Source organism: Adelges cooleyi, unplaced genomic scaffold (assembly GCF_023614345.1).
Source record: "Adelges cooleyi isolate 19-005CV unplaced genomic scaffold, UGA_ACOO_1.1 ACOO_flye_CR_arks_rails_tigmint_CR_PRNA_21, whole genome shotgun sequence".
Classification (NCBI taxonomy): domain Eukaryota; kingdom Metazoa; phylum Arthropoda; class Insecta; order Hemiptera; family Adelgidae; genus Adelges; species Adelges cooleyi.
In genome coordinates this window covers 10592015-10604439 of record NW_026095871.1, presented here as the reverse complement: position 1 = coordinate 10604439, position 12425 = coordinate 10592015, and the positions used below count along the sequence as shown (strand labels likewise).

At 29.3% G+C, this 12425-nt stretch overlaps 1 protein-coding gene across 4 annotated transcripts in view; it reads right to left on the bottom strand.

Moving 5' to 3' along the window:
• LOC126834319 (uncharacterized) overlaps positions 1 to 8138 on the bottom strand; it is a 41006-nt gene extending 32868 nt beyond the window's left edge. For 2 of the 4 annotated variants that reach the window (XR_007685061.1, XM_050566145.1), the window contains exons 1-2: positions 7687 to 8138; positions 6507 to 6589 (exon numbers count right to left, since the gene is read on the bottom strand). Coding sequence is in view for 1 of the 4 variants with exons in the window: in XM_050566145.1 (XP_050422102.1) it covers positions 6507 to 6589; positions 7687 to 7822 (219 nt within the window). In the remaining 3 variants the exon portion in view is untranslated. Of the gene's footprint in view, positions 1 to 6506; positions 6590 to 7686 lie in introns of those variants that run through there. The other 2 variants (XR_007685062.1, XR_007685063.1) reach the window with 2 other exon arrangements.
• Positions 8139 to 12425: the final 4287 nt, after the last annotated feature.

Below are 12425 nucleotides of genomic sequence, written 5' to 3'. Positions count from 1 at the left end.
ATGTTTTATAATTCATAAATAGTACACACAAATTAAATAATACCCCATTAAACGATAAACGGGAGTAAATCAATTTAATTCTATAAATAGGCTATTTATTTTGTATGCAAGTATTCGACATAAAGGTGAAATATACAACATATGACAAATTAAGTGACAATAATAGTCGACAGAGAATAGTGTAATATTTTGAGGTTATTTGGAAAACTGATATTGATTAAGCATGTTGCTAGGCCACATAAGCTAAATTTACACATCTTATGGACAGCTAAATATCACCAATAATTTAGAAAACAAAATATTTGATACTTGTTCAAATCGTTATCTCGACATGTTATATAATCAAATGCACTAACCTTGAATGAAAAACAAAATATAGCCAAAAAAATTACATAATTAAATATAAACAATAATTTGCAAACTTGCTTGATGTTGAATAATTTAAGAAGATTGCATTTCTTTGCTCTAAAATTTGTCAACTTTTTCCAGACAGTTGTAATAAGTATTTTTGAAATTTGAATTGTTAGGCTCATGGATGGAAGTATAACAGTGCAACCGATAAAACCTCTATGATAAACGTTCTTTTTTTAAATGAACAAATTATTCATTAAAACGTCCTAATCATACCTTAGATCTCTTATAATGTTCATCGCTTTTAATTAGTTTGAAATATTCTTAATTTGTTGTCTACAGTCTAACATTCATAATATTTTCAGAGAGAATTATAGAGATAGTTTCAAATAACTTTAACGAACTATAGCTAATTGAGATTTTTACGATAAATATAATTCTTAAAGTATTCGCGAATAAACCTCAACCGGATACAACATACAAATCATATTCTTTTAGAATTTTCTTAGACGATGTGTGAAATTTGTTCTATAAATGTTGTAGTTTTATAAATAAATTATGTATTAAAAAATATAAGTTTTTTATATATATACTTTTTATTAACCAAATTTCGCGTTTGACATTTTAGAGTTAGTCTGCCAATGGTCGACAGCTTATGAGTTTTACTTATCTTTATTGTCTTAAAAATAAGTACTTAGGTATTTTTATTATTATAGTATTATAATAGTAGGTATTTAAGACACATAATTTCGGAATAAAACGTGTACCTAATAGTGTTTATGAGTAAACACATCAGTCGCAACAGGTTTTCAATAATGTTTTTTGGTGTTTATTTTTTGTGTTTTTTTTAGCTAAGTTGAATGCTAAATTAGCTTAAACACGCACAAATGATTGTATTATATGTGCAGCCGTGTACGAAGCGCCATGACATGATTACGTGATAGCTCACCATTATGACGTTTTATTGATTCTCAGACTACAATTTAATTTGCTTCATTACAAAAGTGAAAACTTTTACTCTGGCCGATAAATTCCTTGCGGGAAAGCACAATAAAATGTATTTAAACGCTATTACTGGCTAACATGCAAAATAGATTACCGTAACTGTTAAACGTAAACGCCTTAAAGCAAATAAAACGTTAAATACCGGTAAACATCAACTATTACAACGAAAGAGGATAATAAAAAAAAACCAACAAAATTAAGTTAAAATTACTACACTCATTTGTCATTGTAGATTCTATTTGCGGCAATACAGTTTTAAATTGGGTTACTAAATACATATTCATGACTTAATTTAATGAGATTTGTTTTAATTAAGTTTTGCTACTTCGTAATTATAAAAATAGTATATGTATATAATGTTATGTTTTGCACACAGCTAGACCTTGATGTGACAGGTTTAAAAAATTAAAACAAAAAGTTGACGTTTATAATAAGTGGAAGAAAAAAACTATTAACCTCAAAATTATTTTTTTCTTAGCAACACCAAAATATTATTACTTATAATAACATATGTACCTGATGCAAAGAATAATAATATTAAAACTATAATAATTACTCTTGTTCGTCAATGTCCGGCTATTATTTATCAAATTATCAACAATAACAAATCAAAAACAAACAAAACTAATTCTTGATCTCAATAATTATTTTTCTTTATTTTTTTCTTTAGCAAGTCACACAGTCAACTGTATGTGTGGGAATATTACTTTATTGTATTGCTAGCTTTGAACGAAAGTATTGAACTTTAGTAATAGGGTCACACCACGCTACCATTTAACTTAGTTTAAACTGACAATTGATTTTACAATATACAAGGTAAAACCGCTCACCTTTTACATCATGTTGTTGCTAATAGTTACACAACATTTTCCATTTGCTTATTTTATTCATAAGATAAATAATTAAAGCATAATTGAATACAACAGGTAAACTTCTACCATATTAAGAGATATTATGTAGGAAATAATTTTGTTTAATGACAAATTTTAATTATGAACATTCGGATATTGTGGTTTGATTTAGGAATTTTATATCTATTTTTCTACGATTTATCGCGGTTTTAATTACTTAAAAATTGAATAATTCCAAAAAAAAAAAACAACGAAAATAGTGTGTAGGGAGCGCTACAATCTCAGATTTTTTTTTTTTCAATTACTTAATGTCATAATAATTGTCGTTAATAATTGTAAAAAGTGGTGTAATTCCAAATTTTTAAAATATAAATATTTTTGCATAATAGAGTCACATTTTGTAATATTTTTTTATTATAAAAGTGAAGCAACACAAAAAAACGCAAAAAAAAAAAATACTGAATTCATTATTTCAAAATTCAATTACAAGGACATAATTCACTTTTACAATGAACGACACATATTTTAGTGGGATTTTGTGGCTAGCCAAATTATAGATTACCGAGGTACAGATTTCCAGAAGAAAAAAATGGTAATTTTTTTGGAGTTTTGTCTAACAACCTGGGAACCCGAACGAACATATTATAAATAAAAATTTAATTGTACACAAATGTACTGTGCAATACTAATAATAATAGAACACCCTTAACCTTAACACACTAGAAATAACGTTGTCAGCTAATAGTAATTGATCGTCTCGCGATTAATCGCTTGCGTCGTGTATGTAACTTAACTGTTTTCAAACAGACGTATGCAAAACATACGACCGAGTAGCTTGCCAGCCGTACATACTCATATTGTATATTTATATATATATATATATATAAGTTCTTATTGACCCTTGAAAAAACAAATAGAATGCATCTCTTTCTTCCTACATTTTTTATCTCGAGTACAACGTGTAAAGGAATTATTCATGTCCGTACGGTTATAACATAATACGCAAAATCACACAAACAATCATGTTATTTAAATTGAAAATATTGGCCAAGGTTATTCAGTTTTTGGCGAGCGAATTTTTGCAGCTGATTATTATGTTATAAACGACAACAACCAAAAAAAAAAAAAATTGAACATAATATTAAGTTAAATGATTCTCGTGGCTCTGTCCAAATGATTATTATAATAATTGTAACGAAACGCTAAAAATACATTTGGTTCTAATTTGTACGGTTTTAATAGGCCGTGGTGGTTTCGCATTGGGCCAACACACGGCGGTAGGTCGTTATTATTATTATTATAAGAATTAATAAAATCATCAGGGTCGGTATGCCTAATGGTTCACACGTTTCAGCCCTATTTAATACTGTAGTATTTTAAAAACTGACCTAATTAAATATTGTGCTGCGAACAAAAATGGCCAGTAGTTTTGAATACATCAAATTTTTAAAAAAATCTAAATGTTATTTAAAATATCAGACAAGATAAAATTGTTTATTAATATTATTTTTTTATACTTCCCAGAGCTCAATCAACATTTGAAACTTAAATGGTAAAGTACATATTTAGTTAACTTTTTATATTAAAAATAATCTACTGAACATTTTGACTTAAACCATTTAATATAAATATAAATGTTTTCAAAAAGAATCACTACAAAATTGCAATTATTTTAAGAGAAAACGAGTGTCTAACGTTAAACACTATACTATGTTTTATTTATATTTTGTTTCTGTGTGATTTTAGGTGATTTCATAGTAGAAATAATGCCCTTCATAAAACTTGTGTTATTTTTTTTATAAACAAATGTAATTTAAATCAAATTTAAGTTTATACTTAGGTTTTTTTAGAGAAAACGGGGGGGGGGGGGCTTTTTAAGCAAACTGCACGGTAGACACTGGATATTATTAAATCGCTAAAGAACCGTGGCGCGAACGATTATCAGCGGTGTCAATGCCAAAAGCAATTTATTTCATTAGCGTACCGAAATCGTTTAAACGAATATCACCTATATCATCGTATCTGACAGAAAAAAAACAATAAAAATGGCATTTTGTCAAATTTTTATACTTGTTCCGTAACATTTGAGGTATTCGTTTGTTCTATACCGAAAAACCACAACAACCGGCGGTAAAGTCGTTTCGACCGAGCCCCGTGTTAAAAATAAAATATAAACACAACTTTAGTGTATTAATAAAGTCCACCGGGTTATTCAATAATATCGCGTTTCAAGTAATATGATAATATTATTATACTTTTGTGCGTTTTATTAAGAGTACACAGCCGAGCACTTCCAGTCCTATAAATTATAAATCATTCCGGAATTGGTCGGCAGAGCAATATGTACACAAAAGTATTACCGTGTCGCGTGTCGGCCTACAATAACATAATATTATATTAAATTGTATTGCATACCAAAAGTCACGAGTATTGTAATTATTTTTAACACGACAAAAATAACGCAGCCGATTAAGCACTTGTAAAATTAAGATGTCAAAAACCCATAAAAGACATACCTAATAATTCCACCGCGGCGTTGTCGCTGGGATAATGTATTTAGAAGTATATATTCGACAAAAGGAAAATCACAATATGCGAAACATAATAAAAGAACACTTTTAAAATGTCCTGCAAGTACTTTACTACTTATTGAATAGGCGGCGGTGCGTCCTCTTTAATTAAACTGAAGGCTTACGAAAACATTATTATAAACTAAACGGTACATTTAAAATTGCAATTAGTCAAGCACAGTTCATTATTTTGACCGTGCAAACCAGCGTTAAAACATTTATAAGAATTTTTTTTTTGTATTAACATATTTTATAATTAGTGTTAGAACAAAACTGCGAGTCAAAGAGATTATTCTAAGAATAGATGTTTTAATTAAGCGCGTAAGGTCATTACAGATGTTCTAATAGAAAAAGTCGTTATTATTTGCGAGTTGCACCAACTACGTTTAACAGTGTTATTGTCAAATCGAAATTGGCTTTAAGGCGGATAAGGATCGTTAACGCCTATGCAGTATGCTCAACTATAATAAAATAATATTTAAATAAGTTAATAGGAAATAAACACGGTCGATTAAGAACAACACTAAAGTGAATGCTGCTATTATAATTGTCATGTCTGTACCTTGGAATATAGACCTAGTGTTTGTATTTTAATTGAGTGTATTATGTATTAGACATTAGAGCATATATAGACTATAGTTCCTACATAGTCATATGGAACACACAGTTTCATAATTGGAACATTAATAATAATGATTTAAAAATCTTATTAGCAAAATTCCATTTATAAACGTTTTTATTTAGCCAATCTATAATAATGTTTGATTAATTTCAGCGGGTTTACTCATAGGCGCAATTTCAATTTTTAACTTGGGGGGGCTGGAAATTTTTTTAAAATATATTTTTGTATTTCAAAATTGTATGCATAAACTAATTTTTTGGGGGGCTAAGCCCACCCTAGCCCCCCCCGTATTTGCGCCTATGGGTTTACTGTCAAATTAACTGACGGCACACACATTTTTATCGCCCAGAGTTCAGACGTGACAACGCGGTGTTCTGCAGTATATCATAACTGTTAAGTAAATATTGTACTTGATTATGATTTTTGATCATTTATTCGATGTTTACTCGTGTTAATTGTAATAACTGTGGGGCGGTTTTAATGGGAGGAACAATGTAGTGACTTATTTTATGACATATTAACATCATATATTTTTTTTATATAAAATTACAAAATCAGTAAAACAGTTATTTCATTTTTATTAATTTTTTCAAATTATGAAATTTACTATCGATATTTTATGGGGCAGTTTTTTAAGCAAAACATACTGTTATCGTTCATAACCAGTATGTAGTCAGTAACAATATTATTTTCTTAAGAAAAGTATAAATTATATTTTAATTTAATTAGATTTTTTTTTTAAGCGATTTTTATTTCAAAGAGACTTGGGTTTTATTTGAAGAGCCTAGTTGACTAATTTTGAGTATATAGGATGAAATCTTTTTTTTTCGAAAATGTTTGTTGATTTAGTATTAACTTTCAAGTTTTTATAAGTGCTGCTAATGGTTGACTTCTCAACAAGCCTGTATGTCAATTTAATTCTCTTATCATATAAGCTTATTGTACAGATTTATGTATAGATTGTTTATATTTTATGTAAAAAAAAAACTTACAAGTTTTAATGACCCTGGTTTTGGTTTATAAGTTTCTCCCCACTTGGCAAAGACTTATATGAACTCTACTGTATAAGTTGAAAATATATAGATAAGTAATTGAACTTAGACTTACCTCGAATAACTTCATGATGTCCACCAAACGTTCAGATTTGGTTTTTCTAAGCATATTTAACGATTTGGCTTTAACATTTTTATCTGCAAAAAAAAATGTACTAAATTAATGTATATGTTTGTTGATTTATTATAATTGTAGGAATTAAACAAAACATGATTTATAATGCAATAATATCTAGAATGTAAGGTCTACACTTTACAATTTACCAAGTTTGCAAACTAAAATGTTTTAATCCTTAAACTATTTTGTATTGAAATATATAGTAAATAGTGTAGGCCAAATACTACTTTAAAATGAATATTTCCATGTACCTTTCAATATATTGACATAACTAAAATCTGCCATGTAACACTTTTTGTCAAATTCTATTTGTAATTTGTCTGGTAATAAATAGCCTCATTTTAATGAATCTTTTTTGTATTATATACATTTCATGATTGTTAAACTTCAAAAGTTACAAAAGTAACTTGATATTTTTTTAGCTCAATTTTATTTTTATTTATATTAATGTTAAGTTGTTTAAATATTTTTATTAGCCTGCATGAAGAGTAATTTCCCGGCCTGCACTTGGCCCTTCTCCACCCCTGTTTCAAGGTTCACAGCATGATTCATTAAGAAAAAATACTCATTTTCTCTCAAAACAATTGGTATTTTGTAGGTTTTCTTTTTGAAAATATTTTTATTTATGTTATTGTAGAATATTTAAAAACTACTAAATATTTACCTTATTTAGTATTTTCCAAAGCTCTATCAACTAAAATAGTATCGTAAATATTTAATTAGCTTTTTAATTAAGAGTGATATACTGACATTTTTTACTAATCGTTAACCAGTTTTGGATAATTACAAAGTTTATTATTTAGTTAATTGTGATAATTTAGTTAAATAAGTTTATTAAAGTTTAAAATTTCGGATGGAGGGAAATGCGAAAATGAGGAAATGAGTGGTATTAATGAATCACCCTGTAGTTCTAATTTTAGACTATGAGTACCTCAACTATTATTTCAGACGTTGTACCCCTACTTATTTTTATAAGTGGTGTTTTTTGAAATGGGGTGAAATAAATGACTGGTACGCTCTTTTTTTTTTAAAGTAAAAACTTCCTTCTATTTTTATTTTTCCAATTCGAGCAAACATGTTTTAATAACACATAACAATACAGCGTTGGTGGACTTACCGACGTTGTTGACCCGTCCGTTGAGCTTGCATGCGATTTTACGGATTTTTTCCATGTTTTCTGCGGTTCGAGTAGTAAGCGGCGCTAACCGGTCCAACAACACGTCCATCACGTGATCGTCTCCCGAGACAACCATGCTGTTCTTGGACTTTGTTTTCTGTAATCAATTAATGTTATCAAACGACAACAGCTGCAGCTCCGGCCGACTGTACGGTCGTCTAATTTAATATTGTTTTTTTTTTTTAAAACACTTTATGCACCTATGCTGGCCTGCTGTACGTCGGTGCCGAAAACGACGACGGGTAGTGTTATTATTTTTTTTTATATATTTATTGCGAATATTAAAAGTCGAACGCGACAAACGTGAATGACACCGACTGGGAAAACGGAGGCGGACACGACGGTTTGGCAAACGGCACGACCGATGCGGCCCGACTGCCAAAACAATAAGCCAACGCCGCGCGCGCTGTGGCCCGCAGTGCCGGGCGACGCTAACCCCTATGACGTCGGTCACGTGCAGGGTCCGTTGAAAATTCATAATATTATTATTATTTTCGTTTGTAATAGTAATAATGTACCGTTAATATAATATTATTTCCGTGCCAAAGTCCGTCCGGTAACGGTCGTCAGTGTTATACAACTTCACGCACACACACATAAAGGTTGTCTCATTAGCCGGACGACGGCACATCAGAGGCGAGAGACATTCGGTTGCGACGGTATACAGAGTGATCTTAGTTAGCCGACCATCATACCGTACAAAGGGTCCGGATTTGTATGATTTTTACATCTTGGTTTTTTTTCGGGGTAGCTATGCAGTTCCTCAATGGAATACATTAAAATTTTGTCTGTCTTTTTCGGTAAATTCCAGAGCTTTATCGACTTTTCCATCCCAAATATTACTTTTTAAATTAATTATAATCTGCTGAACATTTTGTCTAGTCGATGGCCAGTTTTGAATAACTATTTTAAATGTTATTAAAGTTTAGGACGGGAGGAAGGGGGAGTATAGTATTATTTATATATTATGCGCGCATTGATCAACCACACTCCACCTTCAGACATAAACTTTAGTATCTTAAAAAGTAATTATCCAAAACTGGTTATCGACCAGATAACATTTTCAGCAAATTATTTTTAATTTTAAAAATTAGTTAAATATAGACGTTACCGTTTAAATTCCAAATGTCGATAGAAGGTTTGGAATTTACCTAAAACAGATATTGTTATAGATGCAATATTGTAAAATGAGCATAAATAAAATTTTATTTAAAATTTACTACAAAATTGCAATCATTTGAAAAATTTCTTAGAAAAGTCATATGCTAGCTTCGATGCGTAGTTGGAAAGATAACGTTTTTACAATAATGTTTTTTTAGTTTAATGTTTTTGTGTGTGTCTTGATCCACGATATTTAAACCAACAAACCGATTTTTTCATGTAGCAATAGTCTATAAATCAGAAACGTACCTAAAAGGCACTAACACCTATAATACTCGATGGTTGAATTGTCCGGGGTTTAATCGCTCAATATACTAGCAACATTTAAATAAAGTTAAAACCAAAATGCTTTAAATTCCGTGTTTACGGTGCGTACTGTATAAACTGTATTTTATTTGTATACATCTAGATAGGTTGTTAATTAATCAGTGAGACGCGTCTCGAATGCCAAAAAGCAACAACGCTAAAATCCTAATTAACTAGCCGTTCCTATATTATAACGACATGTTTTCTCCTAGAGTACACAAAATATGTGTACTTATTTTTTCTCTTAGTGTCTTCGGTTCCACGAAAACAAATCGAGTAATAGAACTTGGTAATATTCTGACGACTTGACAAGGTTGTCACGGACTTTGGCTTGCTCGTCAAATTATTTTACTAACACAGAGATAGTTTAAAAACAAACCGATATTCAGAAAAACGAGTTGTTGTAATTATCAGAAGAAAAAAACGTACACGCACCTATCAAGTGACGAAAAAGAAAACATGATTATGCGCTTATAAATATTTCCAAAATTAATGGCACAGCGAATGTTATCCGACTTGGCGACAGCGTTAACATTATTTACTGAACGTTTTGAACACGAACAAATGTTTATTATGTTATGTATGTATGCGTATTTATAATTTTGATGTACACTTAAAAACGCGACCGTTAACTATGCTAAAAATAGGAGCTCAAGTCATAAAAACAATGACGGTTTTTCAATTATATTTCGAATATATAATATTTTGTTTCAAAGCGTGACGAATTTTAAATTTCATTATTTTTCAAACTATTTTTTAGTTTTGATGAGGTAATTTAAGTTGGTAATTAAGTGTCGTGTACATTATTAAATTAATTGATCACATCATAATATAATATTGTATAACAGACATTTTTTTTAAATGGCCAGGCTTACATTTTTACTAAGCCTCTACAATTTGTCTTAAAATTAAATTCACTCCAGTGTATTTCATTACTCTAACGTGCTTCTTATATATTGTAAAATTATATTTAGCCTACAATTAGTATTGCTTTGAACAATTAATTAATAGCTATGATGATAGAGGAAAGAGCGGTCGACTATAGAAATTGCAAGACATGAGCTAATATTGTGTATGTGAACAGTAAATTTGTCAAACGTTCTATGTGCCAAAGGATAAAAATCGAACTTTTTTATTTTATTCATATTTCAGGCGTTACGGGAATTTTTTTTGTATAATTGATAATATTGAGGAATAGTTTTTTATAAAAAATCAATCATATTTAACATTTAAAAATAAGTTAAAGTGTTTCCAGTAACGAATAAAATCTAAATCAAATAATTAATTTAAATTTGTATACTTTCGCACTTGGAACACGTTGGACCGCTATTAACTCTTCATATTGTGATAAATTAATAAATAGTCGTTAACAACAGTAGGTTGTAGGAAGAAAGTATTTTCCAAGTTAAACGACCGTGTGGGTTTACCGATTTTGTAGAGTTGGCCATTACCTTTGTGTTGATTGTCGACATCTTTTTCACTTTTTTTTTAGCCGCATCTGTCTTTTTCTTGTAGACCATACTACGAACACTAAAAAAAAATATTAAAACAGACAAATTTTACAAGCGAATTTAACTTACAAGTATATTATGTACACGATACCGTTTCAATGTACAACACTATGCCGGTCGCCATGGTTATTGTAACATCAAAACCATAATATTGTAATACCATAATAATATACAGACAATATAATAAGTATAAAACACTGCATAAAGCATTCGCTCCAGTGGTTTCCTGGATAATAACCACACTGTACTATTTACCTACACGGACGACGGCCACAAGTTTCCATAACTACCTTCGGCGATGGGGAAACAAAATATGATCAATGTTCCATGTATGGTTTGGAGTTAATATAATATGGAATTATGGAAATATTCCAATGAATTCGTGTCATTCTGATTGTGTGGGGATTGAGCACAATAACAACACGGGTAATTAAAAATATACATCGATCCTCTTCCTAGAAAGAAGTATGATATTTTTTAGGTTATGATTACAACTTGAAAATCCATTCAAACACAAAATACTATTATTGAGTCTATTGTTTGTATATCTGTGTTTTTATACAAATTTGTTGATTATTTACCGAATACTAATCTTATAAGTTTATAATATTTTAGAATTTAAGCTTATAAAAACAAATTTCTCCTATTTGATAAAATATTAATGAAAAATTCATCAAAATCAAATATCTCCTATTTTTGTTGTTGAAAAACTGATAACTAAATAACCATGTTACATAAAAAAAAATAATAAAGATGTAACTGTTCTTAAAAATTTAATGGACCAAAAATTATGGGCCACTAAGTTATGTTTAAACTTTAAGAACCCATTAGTGATTTAATAGCTCGCTGTAAACATATTATAATGAACGTTAACGCAACCAGATTTAATAGTACAAAAAAAACTATTGCAAGTTTTACATGTGCTACTAAAACCATAAATAAGGCTGGGTGTGCAAATTAAATGCTATTTTTTTTCACTAATTACTAAACCCAACTCAATTATAATAAAATATAACGATAAAAGTTAAATGTTACAATCAGCATATATTATATACAATCCATTAATGACTGGACATATTCAGCAATCTATTATTAAAATTGTTTAAATGCATTTTTTCTAAAAATTATATGAAATCACCTAACCACACCTATTGTTTAGGAGATAGGCTTTTTTTGTTATTTTTATATCAATATAAAAATAAAGTTAATAATCGTAATGTATGATTTTACAATTTTTCATATGTTATGTATGTAAAAATAATAACTGCTCCAATATACTTGTGTTGGTAATAAAACCAAAACCCTATTATTTTCAATCTAGACAATTGAATAGCACACTTTATTTTGTATGTATATGATATTAGATTTTAATGGATTTTCGTTATTTCAATATTGTTATTATTACTGGTTTATAGTTGTAGTAGTGGTGGTGGTAAATTAGTCTAGCATAAAATAATATGTCATGGTTATTCTGTTGATTCACCATTAATACTCGTGAAATAACCAAAGTACGTTTAGGGGTTTTTGAATATTTTAACTAGATGAAAACAACAACAAGACTCGTTTTCATTGTAAAGATGTTACTCTTAATTTGTATTCATTTATGCGTCAGTGACATTTTACAGCTGTACCTACGGCTACTACTGCACTACAGTTATCGCAAGAAATTATATTTTATTTGAATAATAAATAAAAAAAATA